The sequence below is a fragment of the Ctenopharyngodon idella genome, chromosome 9 (assembly GCF_019924925.1).
Source record: "Ctenopharyngodon idella isolate HZGC_01 chromosome 9, HZGC01, whole genome shotgun sequence".
Classification (NCBI taxonomy): domain Eukaryota; kingdom Metazoa; phylum Chordata; class Actinopteri; order Cypriniformes; family Xenocyprididae; genus Ctenopharyngodon; species Ctenopharyngodon idella.
The window spans coordinates 3,258,825-3,280,549 of NC_067228.1; the positions used below are offsets into that span (position 1 = coordinate 3,258,825).

General features: G+C 35.6%; 1 protein-coding gene and 2 long non-coding RNA genes across 4 annotated transcripts in view; 2 read left to right on the forward strand and 1 right to left on the reverse strand.

The window, feature by feature from the left end:
- The window catches only part of LOC127518531 (potassium voltage-gated channel subfamily H member 7-like), a 107,997-nt gene that overhangs the window by 36,144 nt on the left and 50,128 nt on the right, over positions 1–21,725 (reverse strand). The window contains exons 4-6 of the mRNA XM_051905328.1: positions 15,974–16,408; positions 12,936–13,147; positions 1,994–2,419 (exon numbers count right to left, since the gene is read on the reverse strand). Of these exons, the coding sequence (XP_051761288.1) occupies positions 1,994–2,419; positions 12,936–13,147; positions 15,974–16,408 (1,073 nt within the window). The remainder of the gene's footprint in view (positions 1–1,993; positions 2,420–12,935; positions 13,148–15,973; positions 16,409–21,725) is intronic.
- On the forward strand, positions 433–16,155 carry LOC127518533 (uncharacterized). 2 transcript variants are annotated; one of them, XR_007931589.1, is made up of 6 exons: positions 433–580; positions 2,024–2,125; positions 2,255–2,444; positions 6,342–6,444; positions 7,106–7,278; positions 16,002–16,155. It is a non-coding gene; the product is annotated as an uncharacterized LOC127518533 (long non-coding RNA). The 2 variants fall into 2 exon arrangements; XR_007931588.1 differs by having other exon boundaries at positions 6,406–6,449.
- Positions 16,242–20,891, forward strand: LOC127518534 (uncharacterized). The gene is made up of 2 exons (XR_007931590.1): positions 16,242–16,447; positions 19,851–20,891. It is a non-coding gene; the product is annotated as an uncharacterized LOC127518534 (long non-coding RNA).

A 21,725-nucleotide genomic window follows, 5' to 3' on the forward strand; every position in this document is an offset into this window, starting at 1 on the left:
ATTGCAAAAAAAAAAAAAAAAAAATCACACTTCAATTTCAGAGCACAGATATATAAATATGAAGATTTTTTTTAGCTATATCACCCAGCCCTAGTTGCGACCAGAGACAGATGTGAGAGCGCCTCCAGTGAAAACGAGTGCAGATGCTGAGAGCGTGAGCTTTGTTAATTGGGTGATCTTCATGGCTGTTGGATGGCTAGAGCTCGACGGCCCTTTTCAGAAAAACTGCAAATATGAGACCTTTGGGAAAATATTATCTAGACGAAAGCAATATACTTAGCAAGACCAAGCATCAAAACTCATCCATAGTCTAAAAATATACTGCATGCCATCAAATAATGACATTTCCAGTAGGTCTTAATCTGTAATTCCATTCTTTAATATTTTAAAAGCCACTGTGTTTGTTTCTGGTGTCCTTAGGCTGTATATGGCTCTGACAGAGTTGCTGTCACTGGAACAGACCACAAAGCAGGAAAACCATATGCCAGGATGTGCCAAGAGCTCATGATAGGCCATTGACGGATGTGCCTACATAAACAAGCAAGGAAACGAGCCAACCGGCGTGCCAATGATTCAGCCTGTAAGCTGTTCAAACATCAGTTTTCTCTTTCCTCTCTCTCTCTCATCATAATCATTGACTCCCATTTGGTAAGCCACTAATCCAAATAAATGGATTCAGAAATGAGGGCCATTCAAAAAAAAAGGGGGAGAAAACAACATACAGTATATTCTGATACTGTAATCCCTGATTCACAGAAATAGTTTTGCTGTGGTCGTAAGAATCAGCAGCCAACCAGCGCTAAAAGCTCTCTGACCTCTGCAAAATGCCCTGATCGGATCTACATAATGGACACAGTACAAACAAACAATTAAATAAATAAATGGGTAAACAAATCGTTTAGGTCTCAAACTATCTGCCCGCGAGATTGTTTTATACAGACCTGTTTATCCCTAAAAGATTTTATTTTTATTTTTTTTGACAAATGTTTTTCAGTTGTTTTCTTAAAGCAGATAGCCTAAATTATAATTACTTTAGCTCCAAATGTTTACGTAGCTCAACTGATATGGTGATTGCAACGCCATTTACTCACCCCCATGTCATCCAAGATGTTTATGTCTTTCTTTCTTCAGTCGAAAAGAAATAAAGGTTTTTGAGGAAAACATTCCAGGATTTTTAGTGGACTTCACTGGGGTTCAACGGGTTGAAGGTCCAAATGTCAGTTTCAGTGCAGCTTCAAAGAGCTCTACACAGTCCCAGATGAGGAATAAGGGTCTTATCTAGCGAAACAATCGGTCATTTTCTAAAAAAAATAAAAATGTACAGACTTTTTAACCACAAATGCTCGTCTTGCACTGCTCTGCGATGGGCCACGCATTACGTTATCATGTTAGAAGGAGGAAGTACCATGGTAGGGCGAAAAATCTCATTTTCTCCAACTTCAAAATTGTCCAACATCGTTGTTTTACCTTTTTTTATAAAAATGTTCACTTTGTAAACCCTTGCTCGGTACTTCCGCCTAAGTCACACGTGACCTTTCCAACGTGATTACGTTGCATGTGCCGCATCACAGAGCAGTGTAAGACAAGCATTTGTGGTTAAAAAGTGTACAAATTTTTATTTTTTTTAGAAAATGACAGATCGTTTCGCTAGATAAGACCCTTATTCCTCGTCTGGGATCATGTAGATTTGAAGCTGCACTGAAACTGACATTTGGACCTTCAACCCGTTGAACCCTGTTGAGGTCCACTGTTATGGAGAAAACCTTAATTTCTTTTCAACTGAAGAAAGAAAGACATAAACATCTTGGATGACATGGGGGTGAGTAAATTATCAGGAAATTTGAATTCTGAAGTGAACTAATCCTTTAAGTGTCTAACTGTGCGAATGGGAAGAGAACACCACCTGCCAAATTGGTCATTTGAGTTTGTGATCCCTAGTTTAGACCAGCAGCCAAGTGCAGAAGGAAGTTGATTAAGTTCTGGTGTCACTTACATCTTCTGATCCTGATCCAAATATGAGCAGGTCGAAGGGAATGGCCGCCACCATGTCTATAAGGAACCAGCCTTTGAAGTAGTGGATGGCGATCTTCCCCGGATGGCTCACCACCTCCTCGTTCAAGTTCACGTACGTGGTGCGAAAGTTTATGAGGATGTCGATGATAAACATGATGTCCACCATTAAGTCCACCATGTTAAGAGGGCTGCAGGAATAGCCACATTTCCGTCTTTTTTGCTCCTCGATGTCGTTGAGCAGGAAGGCAGCAGAATAAGGGGTTAAAATGGCTGTATAAATAACCAGCAGCAGGATGAGCCAATCCCACATCGCTTTGAATGGGCTGTAGTGCAGGATGGTGAACTTATCCATGCGTGGCGTCTGGAGCTTGTATTCTGGCAGCACATCGGCGCCCAGAGACAAGACCTGGAACAGGAGAGGCAGACAAAACGTGAGTATTGTATGGTACATAATCAAGTCTGTCCTGATAGAGAAACATGCTAAACCAGTAAAGAATCACTTAGTTAGGTAATAAGTTAGCATCTAATGCAGATGGAATGGAGTTTATTTAGAATGATAATAATAATAAATACAAAGTTCTGTCATGAAACTCTAGATGGCACAGGCTGATAGGTTCTTAACTCAATTTGCTTGCAATCACATCATTCTCTTTAGGGCACAGCTGATTGGTTTCTGCTGTATCAGTAGCCAATGAGCTCGCTGCTCAACCTTCAAATACTTGGTCAGTATTTGCTCTAGCAGTTGCAGCACGCTTTCAGAAATCCTCCACTTCCCCAGCTCCACCTATTCCGGTCCCAAAAAACGCGCAAACGGATTCTACGAAGAGCATGCCAAAATGGACTTGAGGCTATATCTCCAGAACGCTTTAGCGTATTCAGACCAATCTTGGTATGTTTTATGACAACCAGGGTACCTGCATAGTTTCAGCACAGTGCCACCAAGTGGTCAGGAGATATTAAAAAATGGCTATTTTTGCTAATAAGTTCTAAACAGTTTGACAAAAAGAAAATCACAAAACAGGTCACTTTAGATTCGGTGCAGCATGCTGAGTCAAACGCTACCCAATTTTCCCATTTTGGACAGTGGCCATTTTGAATTTTGTCATAAAATGCTATATTTTTTTACGAATGCCTTGGTGTATCATTACGAAATTTGGTATGTTTCATCGGCACCATGCACTGAAGGTACTCAGAAATTTCAAGACAGCACCACCTTGTGGTCATAAATTATAATTAAATATCAAAAAATTATTAGTATTGCCTATTGTAATAAAACTGATCATAATATATTCCATGGGTCATGCCGAGAACAATTTTGAGTCTTATCATCTTCAGGCAAAAGTTATAGATTTCGTGTCGATAGACGAAACTGTATATCGCATCAACGAATTTAAAGGCATAATGCCAAATTGCATCTGACAGCTATATCTCTGGAAAGATTTGACATATTGACACCAAACTTTGTTTAATTGTCACCCAACATTGATTACACTAGGGGTGCGTTTCCCGTACAATGACGTAACTCACTGCTTCACTACTATAGTACGATGCATCGTTGAACAAATCAACTAGCTAGTCACGACTTTTTCCCGAAACCATATTGTTGCAAACCTGTCGTTCAACCACGTTAGTTAATGATGTCACACAGGTCGTGGAGTATTAACTTCTTTAAATTAATCCATTTGAGATTGAATTAATGCTAGAGCTGCCGTTCAACCACACAAGTTTGCGATGCAGTTTGCGAATGTTTGTTTGAACTATGGTTTCGGGAAACACCAAATCGTTGAACTATGTTAGTAACAACGGAACTTGCGATGTTTGTTGGCTAACGATGCTTTTGGGAAACGCACCCCAGATCAGCACCACCTATTAGTCAAAGGTAATATAAGCAATTATGTCACATTACAAGTGATTGTATTTATGGGCTTTCAACCATTTTGCTTAAAATCATCTCCAAATGTCTTCACTCATTTTTGCAGTCGATGCTCGCTGCCTTGATTTATTGCTCCTCATTCTGCTTCTGTAGTGTTTGTCCCTGATAATTGCTGCTTGCAGCTATATTTTATTATTATTTTTACAGTTTAACAAATCAAGAAGTTGAGTAATGTATAATTTTTCACTGTTTGTTATTATTTTTTACAGTAAAGAAGTTGAGTAATGTATAACTTTTCAAACTTTTCCCATTTAAAAGTAAATACTGCCATTTAAATATAGTGTATAGTTCTATGTAAACATTTTAGTTAAAATATTTCTGTCATGTTTCAGTAACCAGAGCACTGTTGATGGTGATATTAAATCTGAAACACTGATGTCAAGTTGCTGATTTGTGCATTTGCAAAAAAAATGCTGATTTGTGCATTTCTATAATCAGATCCGAACATTTTTGAATTATCAAAAATCTCTCACTATACACTACCAGTCAAAAGTTTGGTTCTCTATTTTAATATACTTTAAAATATAATTTATTTCTGTAGTCAAAGCTGAATTTTCAGCATCATTACTCCAGTCTTCAGTGTCACATGATCCTTCAGAAATCATTGTAATATGCTGATTTGATACTCAGTTATTATCAATGTTGGAAACAGTTGTGTTGCTTAATATTTTTTTTGGAAGCTGTGATACTTTTTTCAGGATTCATTGATGAATAAAAGGTTAAAAAGAACAGCATTTATTCAAAATATAAATCTTTTCTAACAATATAAATCTTTACTATCACTTTTTATCAATTTAACACATCCGTGCTGAATAAAAGTATTAATTTCTTTCAAAAAAAGAAAGAAAAAAAATTACTGACCCCAAACTTTTTAATGGTAGTGTATATTGTTACAAAAGATTTCTATTTTAATAAATGCTGATATTTTTAAACTTTTTATTCATCAAAGAATCCTGAAAAAAAGTATCACAGGTTATAAAATAATATTAAGCAGCACAACTGTTTCCAACATTGATAATAAATCAGCATATTACAATGATTTCTGAAGGATCATGTGACACTGAAGACTGGAGTAATGATGCTGACAATTCAGCTTTGCATCACAGAAATAAATTATATTTTAAAGAACATTAAAATAGAAAACCATAATTTTAAATTGTAATAATATTTCACAATATTATTGTTTTTTCTGTATTTATTATGAAATAAATGCAGCCTTAATGAGCAGAAGAGTCTTCGTTCAAAAACATGAAAAATAGTAATGTTTCCAAACTTTTGACTGGTAGTGTATGTTTATATTGTATTACTTGACAGCTGTCAGTTACATGTCCACAGGCCCATCATCATAATGCAGTATGTTTCGCCGCGCCTCACATATATTTTCCTGTAGTTGTCATCTGTTTCTTTCCAGCTGATGCAATATTTCATGAAAAGCGCCAGCACAACTGAGTTCCTTCACATTTCATAAGTGTACCGTGTCAGGGAGCCTCAGAGCATGACATAAATATTCATTTATTTCTCTATAGTTGCACAGTACAACCGTCTCTGCTGTCAGAAATGCTCACATTACATATAGCTTTTTGGATTATGAAATCTAGCTTTCATGCATCTCAGGTTGATTGTGAAGTTATCTGAGCACTCTGCTCAAGGACAAAACGGTGCACAAGACTTCACAAAATCTTGTTTTTCACATACTGAAATATGCTATTCAGGCAATCAGATGTCCTTTCCCTTTTCTTTAATGTGATTCGTGAAACGCAATCTAAATTCTCATTCTCAAGGCAGTGGAATTTACTTTTATTACTATTTCAACAACAATAAAAGCTAGAATAATAATTAAAAACACCTAAATAATAAATAGACACTAATTATCAAATTAAAACAAAAGCTCTACTATTCCTTCTGTTATTTTATAGTATGTTGCCTACATCTCTGTGTAGCTGTTTTGCATTTTCAAAGCAATTCTGGAACTTTTATTGTGGCTCTTGTCATGTTATTGTCTGCCTAGAATAAATCGCTTTTGGTGTAGCATTTCTTGGATGAAAGTATGTGTTAAATTAATTTAAAATCTGATTCTGGGACAACAACGTATAATTTTGCATGAATTTTATTATATAGGCTGGTGGCTAAATCATTTATTTTATTTTTTTGCTTCAGGAACTATACAGAATTTTTACATTGGCCATCAAGTGGCAACCCAACACGATAACAAAATTGTGTATCATAAAATAATATATTAATTGGTTTATTCTTGATTTCTGAATGTCTCTTGAATTTTGAAGGTTTCATGCTCTTAGCAGCCAATAATAATATCACATGGCAACACAAACATATTTATCCTCTTCAAACCCATTTTTAATGTAGTTTGGGTCATATTTTTCTCTATCTTTTGTAGTTTTGTTCATAGTTTTTGAAGACATAACACACTATCTGTTCATGTTGACATCTGTCAAATACAGTTTGAGTGGACATGTGAACTTTGACATCAGTGACACAAGGTAAGGTAAGTGTTTTCTCCTCTCTTTTATACAAATAAGTAAATCTGTATCTTTACATATTTATCTTTATATCATAAATATGCATATTGTTAGTTGCAGGGTTATTATAGTTAACTAAAACTAAAACCTTAAAAAAACAAAATTGTTGTTACTTAAAATAAAATGAACTATTACAACTATTAATAAAAATAACATGTGGTTAGTAGCAATTTATTAATTGCATTTAGTATTGTTTGTCTCTGCTATCTGTGACCCTCTGAACAGACTCGTGATCAGTGATGTATGTGTTTTGTCGAAGCTTGAATAGAAAGATCTTCAAGATAAGCATTAACACATTGCTTTCCTTTGCACTATAAAAGACACTGCCGGGGTTTCATTTCACTATTTTGCAAAGCCATTGAACAGCAGAAGTCCCCTGGTAAAAGCATTAGGATGATAATAGTCTGTAATCCAGCAGTGTGTGTCTGTAATTGAGCTTTAAATGAACACACGCACACCTTACTGCAGGATTTAACCAACTTTGACATTCAGCAAATGAGGTGTCTTTTCCTGATAAATACTTTATTAGAAATTATGCAGTGATCAGTTGCCATAGTCGATTTTTTTTCTCTCTCTTTCTCTTCTAAGAAAGTGTTGAGTTATGTATCTTTTTCTCTTGCAGGCTCTCACACGTCCAGGCAGGTCGGAGAAGGCAATGTGCGAATCACTCAGATGTGACAAGCCAAAAGTCCGCAGTGAACGAGTCAACTTCTGAAGTGAGGACTTATGTCCTTTGGATGGGCTGTCATCGACTTCCTTCACGGCTGGCCAAAAGGCGGACGCATTTACAACAAGGTTTGACCCAGTACTGTATGTTACAGCCTCACAGCGCCATGACTTTGACTTTCATTGAAGGATATTTCCAGTCACTAACCTTGATATTTTCAGAAGAATGGTAGAATACTTATAATTAACATTTCTATTGCTTCGTCCACCACATGCAATACATTTTTGTGATTTATCATTGAAAAACACATGTAATGCTGCCTTAGAATTTGCCAGAAAGTATTATCTTACAGTTTAAAACATCATTTGCACCGGAAGCGTGCCTATATGATGCCTTAAAGAGGTCATGAATTGAGAAATCAAATTTTCCTTGATCTTTTGACATGTCAGAGATATGGCTGTCACTAATGATTACTTTGGTAATTGAGTAACCGATCGATTATTTTGACGATTAATCGAGTAATCGGATTTTTTGTGGTAATAAAAATAAAAAATGCATTATGTACATTATGTATTATAGCAAACGCCTGCAGAGGGCACCAACGCCAAACACCTACTTCTATATCATTGTGTCTTTGGCCCCGCCCACTGGCAGAGAAGAGAGATACAGGATCACTGGACTAAAAATAACATTACCTTCCAAACGATCCGAATGCAAAGAAAGTGCTTATTTAATTTTTTATCTATGTGAATGTCTCGGCAGAGCATTATTTGTTTATTCAGTGTGTTTCACTGTGGATTCTTTGGTAAATCAGTCACAATTTCAGCGCAGGCTTTGCAAACAGACTTTTACTGTAAGATATGGACCTGACATAATGCCACAACATGCAAGTAACCGTGTTAATTCTAATGCCTGATCTGTGATCAGTGATTTCTGATATGATTTATATACAGTCAGACGTTCTTTGTCTCAAAATCATTTATTGCTGTTTATGCGTCAGTGACTAAACGGTCAACTTCATATTGTTTCTCTTAGTAGCATGAAAATAATCTGTTATTTAAATTGTGATTAAATTATATAGACCTTATGTAGCCCCACTCCTTTTCAGCGTTGTGCACGTTGTGTTCTGTTTTCTGGTTTTATATCCACCGCATGAAGGTAAGATCTTACTAGGGATGCAAAGGGGTGAAAATTTCCAGAAAGTTTCCAAAATTTCCCAAAAGTTTCCAAAAATCCTGGAAAGTTTCCAGAAATTCTGGAAATTTACCGGAAATTTTCCGCCCCTTAATGATTGAACTGCTCGTTTTATAATCTTCCCGGTCTACTGACGTTTGTTATGACATCCGCTTCAAACATTACAATACTCATGGTAACTTTCTTTAACCCTTTAAGACCTGAAGGCATTTTTAGAGTTGTTTAGAGTTGTTTGAGTTGTTTTAGAGTGTCATACACAAAAGTAAAGACCCATAACTCCAAAACTCTAGCAAGGAGAGTCAAAAGGTAGGTGTCATTTGATAGAACACTTTTTAAATTTTTAGAAAATATAAATTACATTACAATTGGACATTTTCATGCTGAGAAACATGAAAATTTTTATTATAATTTTACATATCTTTCTTATTTGACATGCAATAATTCAGGAAGGAAATAAGATGAAGCTTTCCTACATGTGAGCTGTATCTCAATCAAATTTTGTGGTGCATAAAGTATGCATAAAGTAATCAAAAGTTACAGTTTCGTTGCAAGGTGGTGCTGGCGGTACACTCTGGTTTATAGGGACTACTCAACACTCGTTAAGAGTTGATCAAAAAGGTTAAATGCATTAAAAAGTTGATTTCTAAGCTTTAAAATGATACCTATTTTGTGTTATTCCACATTGGGTAACAAGCATGGACGGTTCCGGAAACATTGGATAACACACTGCATCCCAGAAAGACGAGAGACATGTTTTGGCCAAATATGTTACATAATCCGTGAGTAATATCTTGTGATTGACACAATGGATTATGTTGTTTTTGGTCTCATTTTAATCGTAAGAATCTGCTGTAAATGGTGATGTGCCATGATCTGTGCATTTTTCATTAAGTTATAAGCAAAAATGGCACGTGAAACCTATTTGTTTACAGTTAGTGCATGTGCGCTGTTTTTGTTGTAAACTCAATTTGTGCAGACTCATTAGAGGGTGAAAACAACGCCACAGGAGCATGTTGGAGGCATGATCTGAACGTGTAAAGTCTCTGATATTATATGCAAAAAGATTTATTGTGCTACCTACTTGGTTTCAGTTTGTATTGGCTCTTAAAGGGTTAGTTCACCCAAAAATGAAAATAATGTCATTTATTACTCACCCTCATGTCGTTCCACACCCGTAAGTCCTTCATTCATCTTCGGAACACAAATTAAGATATTTTTGATTAAATCCGATGGCTCAGTGAGGCCTCCATAGCCAGCAATGACATTTCCTCTCTCAGGATCCATAAATGTACTAAAAACATATTTAAATCAGTTCATGTGAGTTCAGTAGTTCTACCTTAATATTATAAAGCGACGAGAATACTTTTTGTGCGCCAAAAAAACCCCAAAATAATGATTTTTCAACAATATAGTGATGGGCCGATTTCAGAACACTGTTTCGGAGCTTTACGAATCGAATCAGTGACTCGGAGCGCCAAAGTCACGTGATTTCAGCAGTTTAGCCGTTTGATAGGAGATCCGAATCACTGATTTGATTCGTAAAGCTCCGAAACAGTGTTTTGAAATCGGCCCATCACTATATTGTTGAAAAGACGTTATTTTGTTTTTTTGGCACAAAAAGTATTCTCGTCGCTTTATAATATTAAGGTAGAACCACTTTATGGATCTTGAGAGAGGAAATGTCATTGCTTTGAATGCAGGCCTCACTGAGCCATCGGATTTAAACAAAAATATCTTAATTAGTGTTCCGAAGATGAATGAAGGACTTATGGGTGTGGAACTACATGAGGGTGAGTAATAAATGACATGATTTTCATTTTTGGGTGAACTGACCCTTTAAAGAGAGACAGGCGGGCGCAGCCGTAGGTTTTAAAGGGTTAACTCTACAATAAGTAAATCCACTTCCCAGCTAATTACTCTTAAACAGCGATGCCATAGAAATATACAGAGCAACCGCAAAAACGGAAGTTCAAAGACAAAATTCTAAAGATGGTATAAGGTCTATACAGAAAGACATAAAAGAAGTTTCCCTTTAGAATCGCTGGAGCTGTCAATCACACAGCACAAATTCGTCAGTGGGCTCTCGCCAAAACTCCCGTTATAATCATTGATGCTGTCTACACTGCACAACGAATCTCTTCTTTACATTGTGTTTGCACCGTTAAGGCCCTTATATACTCACAACAAAGTTTTTTTCGTTCTTCGTTTAGGGGTTAAACAAAGTTTGAAATACATGAGCAGCGATATACTGTTATCGAACATCTGACGCTGCACACTGCTGAGAGCGACGCTTAGATGAATATGTAAATATGTCATGTTTATTTATATGGCATTTTATTCAATAGATTGCTTAAAAGAAAGCTTACAGTATCAAACATGAAAAACGGTGTCAGTGCCTCTTTTCATCAGAAGCACAACTTCATTTTCTACTATAAAGCGGCTATCCAGTGTTCATATTTTAACGCGTGGAAATCTTACCTCGACGGACTCAACAGATGAAATGAGTTCTGTGTGAAAGAAGGCGGAGCCTCAGAGCACACTTCCTATTGCGTTATCGTCACGGACCAATGGTAGTACGAAGGTGTTTTGCAGCTGAAGAGAACTTTTCCTGGGAGTTCACTTTGGCAAGCCGTTCGTCACATCAGTTCATTCTTCGATTTCATTTGAAGTATATTGGGGCCTTTAGTTATGTTAGTTATGTAGTTATTTGTGAAGGTGCAGAAATCAAGTTGAAATGACGAGATCACTGCATTCATGTGCTCAACAGATATGTCTGTCATCGGCTATAATGCTGCAACCTTTCATGTGATGAGAATAGATCTAAAGTTCACATGTATAGTTCCACATGTAATACTTATTTCATATGCAAAGATGTTAGCCAATCACAGCAGTGGGCGTTTACACTGAAGTCTCACAGCAGACACGCCCCTTCAAACAGAGCGTTCACATCAGAGAGCTAAAATCAGGGTAGAAAATGACCTTTTATTTCTAAATTATGACCATTTTTGATGTAAAAAAAATCATACTAACATTATAAGGGCACCTCAGGAAACATTATAAAATAATAATAATAAAAAAATGCTGTTCATGACCCTTGTAAATGCTGTCTAGCTATGCAGCTCAGCTGTTTTTGTAGCAGAGCCAGTGTGCAAACACAAATCTATCTTCCATGGATTAAAGGGGAAAGTTCAATTTACACTTGAGTCTCTAACACAGAAACTGTCACAGCGCTACTGAATCGTGTTTTGCCAATATTTGGAGATCCATTTCCCGGAGGTGGTAGAAAATCCATCTTCATGCTCAGATGCTCTTTTCAGTGATGCATTTCGGTGTCAGAAAAACATGCTAAATATGGCTGAGGTAAGAAAGGACACATGGACTCAGAATAATTAGTGGCTGTTGCCCTGTATTCTTGCTCTCATCTTAATACCCCCTAGGTTAAGTAGTATCCTCATTAGCATTTATTTGCATACATATGTCTGTTAGCATCATTTAATGCATAACCGAGCAGTAGTGAAATTATGCAGGAGAATTTGTTATAGTTTGTTTGTACTCGTTCACAAGACTATTGGATTTCCAATCGAATCATGAAGCACTTGACGCATACAATATTTCAAATAGATTACGCTCGCGACACATTGATTAACTCAAACTCCGAGGAGAAATAGAGCAAAAGCACATCCTTAGCTGAGGGCCTTATTGAAAAACATGAAGGGAGAACAACTGATTTTACTCTGTTAAAGTCAATGTGAAACGTTAATAACCAAGTGGGTCTATTATATCTATCTGTTAGCATTCACATTCATTTCACGCTTTTAATAGCCCAATATTGGGTGCTATAGTACATATATTACATTAGGGATGCACAATATATCGGCCACCATATCGGTATTGGCCGATATATGTTCATTTTTAATGTTAAAAATTAATAATGTATTATTTCCTTCAGATGAGACACTTCAGATGCGCACTGTTCACCATGATGGTTTTAAATTGCTTGAAATATGATTAATATCACTTCAAAAAGGAAAATACAGTTAAGTGCAACATGTGCAGCTCAAGTCTGTCATATATGCTTCATAAAATTATAATGAGAACATTATAATCGTGTGTTTAGAACATGGCTTTTAATGGTGAGACTTTTGTTTTTGTAATCAGGCTCTCAAAAAATATATACAAATTTGGATTTAGATTTATCGGCCAATATATCGGTTATCGGCTTTCAAATATAAAGAATTATCGGTTATCGGTATCGGCCAAAATTTTCATATCGGTGCATCCCTATATTACATGTATTATTATAATGAATTATTTGTGATTTATATACTATCGTCCAAAAGTTTGTTAATAAGTTGAACACTGAAGACTGGAGTAATGATGCTGAAAATTCAGCTTTGCATCATAGAAAACAGCTATTTTAAATTGTAAAAATATATTTACTGTTTTTACTGTATTTTTGATCATATAAATGCAGCTTTGATGAGCAGTTTTTCTTTTGAAGTAATGAGAACTGCAAAGGAATCGATCTCAATAAGACCAGAAACGTGTGTAAAGAAAGTAAATAGGGTTGGATTAAACTTCACAGTCTTACCTGTGTGACCTTCTCAGTGACGTTGTGTGTTCTGTCTTTGACCTTTGGTGCTATGATGGTTTTCTCTGAGGACGGAGGGGAAGGTGCTTTCTTATCGTTGGCTTCAGAGAAGTTGAGTGCGATGAGCGGGATCTTGTTGATGGTGCTGTATTTGTTCAGGTTCGAGTCTGAGGTCGATCCCAGCAGACTGGACTTCAGGTGGTTGAACGGTCCTGAAGATAAAGAGTAAAAAGTTTAGGTTTTGTTTATTCTTGTTCATTCTGCAGTGGGCTGGGTGATAAATCTAATATTCCTAATTTATCATTCACAGTGACTTTTCTTTATTATGAATATTGTTGATTTCTAATTGGTCATTAAACCCTTAGTTCTCCCAAAAGTGAAAATTATGCCATCATTTACTTGAACCTGTATGAACTGGATACTTAAACAATGACAAAATTTCACTTTTAGAAGAACTATTGCTTTAAGTTTCCTAAAAAACAATGTCATTATACCAGTTTCACAATCCTTCATTGACTTGTGATTCCTGTGTATGAGAATATTAAGACAGAGATGTTTTAATAGTGTAAAAAAGTTGATCTCTCTGCACATTATATATCTTCATTTGTTTTTTAATTTAAAAAGATTATATGCAGGTAAATATTGCTTTTAATTTCAGTATTTGAAAATATAATTAATCATGATATATTAAATATATATAACGAAATATTATATATATATATATATATATATATATATATATATATATATATATATAATGAAATATTATATATATATATAATGAAATATTATATATATATATATATATTATAAAATGATTTTAAAAAATTTAAATGTTCAATTTAAAAAGGAATTGATCGACAGGTCAAATGCTTAAATAAATTATGTCTGGCAGAAGAACAATTGTATGATTTTGCCTTGAATACATTGTTTGCTCAGCTTAATAAACCATTTGAATGAACCTTTTGTAAACACAGTGTGACAGATGAATTAAAACATCTTCAAAAATGTAGATGTGATTTTACTGTTAGAAACAGGATTTTTTTTAGTACATTTCAAGCTTTCCATAAACATCATCATTCATGCTTGAAACAAACATATGCAGTTCTGTAAGCATCCATTAACAATCCATTAAAATCCTGTGCAATATAATAGACAAATGATCAATAACAGTACCGCACAAGCTCTCTTGGGATAATTCAAACTTTGATTAAAGAAATATCCTAAACTGAAAGTGGCTGTGCCGGTTAACAGCTGATGGAAGTCATTCAGCATGTAGCATTGATTTTCTGTCCTGACTGTGAGCCGGAGCATCAGTCTCGTTCAATGGGATGTGAAGAAGAACTGCTTGTACAAGTCTGAGCCATTCTAATCCACCTTAATGCAAGACGGTCCAGACTAGAGCTTTACTGAAATAGCAGCAAATGTTCTGTATGATCTAATCAAGACATCAATAATAGCTGAGAGGAGAAATCAGACTGAAAATGGATAATCACGAAACGGCATGACGTCCCAGACACTGTGATGGGAGCTTCTGATCTGTATTCTGAGTGCGCTTTTGAGGAAAGATAACGGGTTTTATCTAGATTTTTTAGGTATGTTGTTTTAACTGGTCCAAGTTCTGATTAGGACAGGGGTGTCAGTGTCATTTTAAGTTGAAAACTGGACTAAAAGTTGCCATATGCTGACCAAATTTGTTATTTGTTAAATCTTGGGGTGTTCATGCAAAGTGCATGCAGAAAACACAATCTTCTGAAGCTTATAGTTGGACATAAAAACTGTATTTAAAAAGTGTTTTCATTTAAAGACCGGCTTCTCTGTCAAATTCAGAAGATTTTAAGGATCTAAGCACATGGTCTGAAGCGCATGGCGCAGGTGCACTTAGGGCGTGTCCGAATCCAAAATGGTCGACATGCCAGGCGCATGGTCTAAAAGGCAAAACAAAGGGGCGGGGCCTGGTTGAGTTAGTTAGTAGTGTGTTGAAACTGGCATTTATGGTAAGGGGCGGGACATTTCCCAAACACGCTCGAATCGCTTGACCAATCACAACACACTGATCCAGCCAACCAATCAGAGCACACTGAGCTTTTCAGAAGGAGGGGCTTCATAGAGACAGGAATTAAACAGAGCGTTACTGACAGCCTGGGAAGACAGGAGCTGCAACAATGGAGAATATGGGGAAAATAATGGGTTTTTTTTTGAACATTCAAGCATTAAAACCGTTTCTAGTAGAGCCTAAAAACAAAATCAAAACTTTGTAAAAGGGCAAAATATGGCCTCTTTAAGTAGTCAGTAATATGAATGATGGTGAACCCAACTGCTGTGTGTTTTTAAGCATGCAGCAAGAAGCCAGAGACAGTTATACATTCCTACAGAGTTCAACGTTACCTTTCGGACCGCGTACACGGTCTGAAATGGAGCAGTAAAGATTAGAAGAAGAAAATTAGGAAAATTCACCCAATTAAAGAAAACAGAATTAAAAGAGTTCATGTAAAAAAAATTTCAAGCACACATGCTTCTTTTAAAACTGATGAGAGCCAGCAGTGGATCATTTCATATTTTGGTTCTTTACAATGACTCTAAATTGATAATATCAACAAAACAGGCAGGGAGAAGGTCATTCATTATGATGCCATTATAATTGCCATTTCTTGCTGTTAGATGTGATTATCATTTATCAGTAAAAGCAATACTGGAAAATTATACATTCCTGTCTTCATTAAGAAACTATGCATTATGATGGTTGAGTTAATTAATTGCACAATTTAATGGACTTTATAATTCAAACTATTTTTTGGTGTAAAGAAAATGGCTTTAGACCAGAACTCCTCAAATTACATAGCTATTTCATATTCATTTGGTTTAAAACACAAACTTTTATTTTGGATGCGATTAATCTCGATTAATCGTTTGACAGCACTAATAATATTGTTCTTTTACAGATAAAATAGAGATATATTGTATTTTTTCTATAGTCTTATCAGTCCATGTGCTTCTTGAAATCAACATGGAATGTCAATATAAGTTTTAGTTCTCACCTTCACTTGCGTGTCTGTCCATAAACAGACGTTTGGAGTTCGTACTCAGCCCTTCAATGTCGTGAACGGAGGAGGCCCGTCTCCGGCTGCACATGCTGTCTCTAGAGATGGACTGGGCCAGGCAGGTGGTGGACTGTGCTTGGGAAGGACTGGGCCGATCCCAGGGCTGCTTGGGCGACGAGTGGTCGAGGGGAACGGACACGCTGACTGGGGAGGAGTGAGGGCTGGAGCTGATGAGCGCCCGTGTGTCGTTGGCATCCGCTGGACTGGAACCGTCCTTCGTGGGCGATCGGACGTCCATCACGGCCGCAGAGTCGTCACTGGCCCTGGGCGAGTCCACCATGATTGAATCTGGATCGTCCTGCGGGAGAGACTGCTTGCTGGTTCCCAACAGATTCAAGGCTGGCAGACGGAAGCAGAAGAATCTTCCTTTTCCTGGAGATATTCGGGGAAAAAATGTGTAGAACGTTTCATGTAGGGCTATTATTTATATTATTTATAAAAATAGAAATACTCACATAATTCTATCTATCTATCTATCTATCTATCTGTCTGTCTGTCTGTCTGTTGTTCTATCTATCTATCTATCTATCTATCTATCTGGCTGTCTGTCTGTTGTTCTATCTATCTATCTATCTATCTATCTATCGTTCTATCTATCTATCTATCTATCTATCTATCTATCTATCGTTCTATTGTTCTATCTATCTATCGTTCTATCATTTATCTATCTATCTGTCTGTCTATCTATCTATCTATCTATCTATCTGTCTGTCTGTCTGTCTGTCTGTCTGTCTGTCTATCTGTCTGTCTGTCTGTCTGTCTGTCTGTCGTTCTATCTATTTATCTGTCTGTCTGTCGTTCTATCTATCTATCTATCTATCTGTCTGTCTGTCTGTCTGTTGTTCTATCTATCTATCTATCTATCTATCTATCTGGCTGTCTGTCTGTTGTTCTATCTATCTATCTATCTATCTATCTATCTATCTATCTATCGTTCTATCGTTCTATCTATCTATCTATCTATCTATCTGTCTGTCTGTCTGTTGTTCTATCTATCTATCTATCTATCTATCTATCTATCTGGCTGTCTGTCTGTTGTTCTATCTATCTATCTATCTATCTATCTATCTATCGTTCTATCGTTCTATCTATCTATCTATCTATCTATCTATCTATATCTATCTGTCTGTCTGTCGTTCTATCTATCTATCTATCTATCTATCTATCGTTCTATTGTTCTATCTATCTATCGTTCTATCATTTATCTATCTATCTGTCTGTCTATCTATCTATCTATCTATCTATCTGTCTGTCTGTCTGTCTGTCTATCTATCTATCTATCTATCTGTCTGTCGTTCTATCTATTTAATTTATCTGTCTGTCTGTCGTTCTATCTGTCTGTCTGTCTGTCTGTCTGTCTATCTATCTATCTGTCTGTCTGTCTGTCTGTCGTTCTATCTATCTATCTATCGATCTATCGATCTATCTATCTATCTATCTATATATCTGTCTGTCTGTCTGTCTATCTATCTATCTATCTATCTGTCTGTCTGTCTGTCGTTCTATCTATCTATCTATCGTTCTATCATTCTATCTATCTATCTGTCTGTCTGGCTGTCTGTCTGTCGTTCTATCTATCTATCTATCTATCTATCTATCTATCTATCTGTCTGTCTGTCTGTCTGTCTGTCTGTCTGTCTGTCGTTCTATCTATTCATCCACCCATCCATTGAATACACTCCTTTATTTACAGTTAAATATTCATTAAATATTAACAAATTAAAATAGCTTTCAAGTATTTCTCAATTATAAATTATATTATATTATGTCATATTATATATTCATTGAGGAGAGTCAAAACTGAAACTAACAGGAAAAAAAAATATTATATTATAAATATATTATAAATATAAAATATACTATCTATCTATTATATATATATATACAGGTGCTGGTCATATAATTAGAATATCATCAAAAAGTTCATTTTTTTATTATAAATTATTTTTAAAAATGAAACTTTCATATATTCTAGATTCCCTACATGTAAAGTAAAACATTTCAAAAGTTTTTTTTTTAAATTTTGATGATTAGAGCGTACAGCTCATGAAAGTCCAAAATCCAGTATTTCAAAATATTAGAATATTTCCTAAGATCAATCAAAAAATGGATTTGCAAAACAGAAAAGTTCAAGTTCTTTAAAGTATGTTCTTTTGTGCACTCAATACTTGATCGGCAGGACATATTACAGCAAATGACTTGCTCCTAGCACAAATTACAGCATCAGTGAAGTGTAGCATGGAAGTGATCAGCCTGTGGCACTGCTGAGGCACTATTGAGCCTTCAGATCATCTGTATATTGTTGGATCGACTGTTTCTCATCTTTCTCTTGAAAATATCCCATAGATTTAGGTCAGGCATATTGGCTGGCCAATAAAGCACAGTAATATCATGGTCAGCAAACCACTTGGAAGTGGTTTTTGCACTGTGGGCAGGTGCTAAAGTCCTGCTGGAAAAGGAAATCAGCATCTCCATAAAGCTTGTCAGCAGATGGAAGCATAAAGTGCTCCAAAATCTCCTGGAAGATGGCTGCATTGACTTTGCACTTGATAAAACAATGGACCAACACCAGCAGACGTCACAGCCCCCCCAAATCATTACTGACTTCAGAAACTTCACACTAGACTTCAAGCAGCTTGGATTCTGTGCCTCTCCAGTCTTCCTTCAGACTCTGGGACCATGATTTCAACATGAAATGCAAAATTTACTTTTATCTGAAAAGAGGATTTTCGACCACTGTTCACTGTCCAGTTCTTTTTCTCCTTAGCCCAGGTAAGATGCTTCTGACGTTGTTTCTGGTTCAGAAGTGGCTTGGTAGTCCTTTTCCTGAAGATGTCTGAGTGTGGTGACTCTTGATGCGCTGACTCCGGCTTCATTCTACTCATTGTGAAGCTCTCCCAAGTGTTTGAATCGGCTTTACTTGACAGTATTCTCAAGCTTGCGGTCATCCCTGTTGCTTGTGCACCTTTGCCTACCCAATTTCTTCCTTCCAGTCAACTTTGCATTTAATATGCTTTGATACATCACTCTGTAAACAGCCACCCCATTCAGTAATGACCTTCTGTGACTTACTCTCTTTGTGGAGGGTGTCAATGATTGTCTCCTGGACCATTGCCAAGTCAGCAGTCTTCCCCATTAGTGTGGTTTCAAAGAACAAGAGATACCCGGAATTTATACTGTAGGGATGGTCATTTAATGAAACTCAGATGTAAATATTCTAATATTTTGAGATACTGGATTTTGGACTTTCATGAGCTGTACGCTCTAATCAACAAATTAAAAAAAAAAACTTTTGAAATGTTTTACTTTACATGTAGGGAATCTAGAATATATGAAAGTTTCATTTTTTAAAATAATTTACAATAAAAAAATGAACTTTTTCACGATATTCTAATTATATGACCAGCACCTGTATATATATAGGGGTAGAGTCAAAATAGAAACAATATATATATATATTTTTTTTTTCCTTCAGTGAAAGTTTCAATGTTGACTCTCCTCTGAAAATGACTGTTTATAGTGTTTCAGAAGTGGCCACTGAATACACTGAAATGATTTGTCAGCACCCCTGGCAACATTATTATAAGAATGGGTGTATTCAGCAAACATGCAACTTGAGCGGTCAACATTCATTCCCACAATGCATTTCCCCCAGGAGAACAACAATATGACATATGGCTCATTTGTTCAGCCATGCCTTTAATTATCCCACCGGCCTTTGGTCTGAATTCCTCCTTCAGTACGGACACAGCTCACCGCAGCTTTAATTAGCAGCCTCTCAAAATGTGTTTGTTTTTTTTTGTTTTTTTGACAGGATATGATCAAACAAATCCACTGCTTCCCCATGGAATTCAGTGTTTCCTCTCCAGTACATCACCGCTTTGAAGAGTAAATTGGAGTACACAGTACACACTTTCTAATAAATAAGGTCTACTTCAAGAGGAAGCTCTTTCGACTGTACAGGACTGCAAGTGTGGCGGAAATCAATGACATGCACAAGATGCGCTTACTATAGACTTTATGTTCCTTTCACTTCCATTCGTGCACATGAGAGAGCGGGAACACAAGCATATGCCAAGAAATATGTGAACAAATTTCAAGTTTGACCTGCAAATTTGTGTAGAGCATCTCTTACAAAACTAAAGGATTTAATACAAGTGGTGTAGACGGCATATTTTAACATTATGAATTTGTTATTATTTGTAATGTATTATTAAAAACAGAAGCCCTACGTGACGTTATATCCTGTTTGCTTCGGCATCCTGCATAAGTTCTAGAGATTGAGCAATATTATTTTTGTTTGCTGATAGCAATACAGATGTGTCCAACTGATGATTCATTTAAAAATAATTTAAAAAAATTATCGTTAAACTACATCATGGATTACTGTAATAATAAAAATAGCATTATTTATATACCATTATAGTTTTTAATATTTTTTGAATTAGCTTTTATTTCTATAATTTCAGTTTTTTTATTTTATTTTTAGTAACTTTATGTGCTTTTTGTCCTTTTTATTAGTTTTATATTTCTATATAGTTTAAATTCATTTTCAGTCATTTTAGTACTTCAATTTAAATTAATTTATTTCAGGTAGTGGCCAAGGCAATATTTTTAATTTCAAGTTTTTAAGTTTTTCTGCTAATATTTGTATTATACTTTTCTTTTTCAGCTTTTTTTTTTCAATTACAAAAAAAAAAAAGAAAAAAAAAGAAAAGAAATGTTGTTTAGCTTTCTAAATGATCACATATTTATTTTATCAATTTTAGTTTTCTTATTGTTTTGGACTGTGTAACCATTGAGCTACAAATTATGGAAACTTGTTTCAGCCACTAAATAAAAAAAATAAAGGTAACTGCGACTTTTTATCTTACAATTCTGACTTTTTTTCTCAAAATCGCAAGTTTATATCGTGCGATTCTGACTTTATAACTCACAATTCTGACTTTATATCTCGCAATTCTGACTTTATATCTCGCAATTCTGACTTTATATATCACAATTCTGACTTTATATCACACAATTCTGACTTTATAACTCGCCATTCTGACTTTATAAATCGCAATTCTGACTTTATATCACAATTCTGACTTTATATCTCACAATTCTGACTTTATAACTCGCAATTCTGACTTTATATCTCACAATTCTGACTTTATATCACAATTCTGACTATATCACAATTCTGACTTTATATCTCACAATTCTGACTTTATATCACACAATTCTGACTTTATAACTCACAATTCTGACTTTATATCACACAATTCTGACTTTATATCACAATTCTGACTTTATATCCCGCAATTCTGACTATATCTCTCAATTCTGACTCGAGATCTCTCAATTCTGACTTTATAACTCGCAATTCTGACTTTACAGTATATCACACAATTCTGACTTTATAACTCACAATTCTGACTTTATAACTCGCAATTCTGACTTTATAACTTGCAATTCTGACTTTATAACTCGCAATTCTGACTTTATATCTCACAATTCTGACTTTATATCTCACAATTCTGACTTTATAACTCGCAATTCTGACTTTATATCTCACAATTCTGACTTTATATCACAATTCTGACTATATCACAATTCTGACTTTATATCACACAATTCTGACTTTATAACTTGCAATTCTGACTTTATAACTCACAATTCTGACTTTATATCTCACAATTCTGAC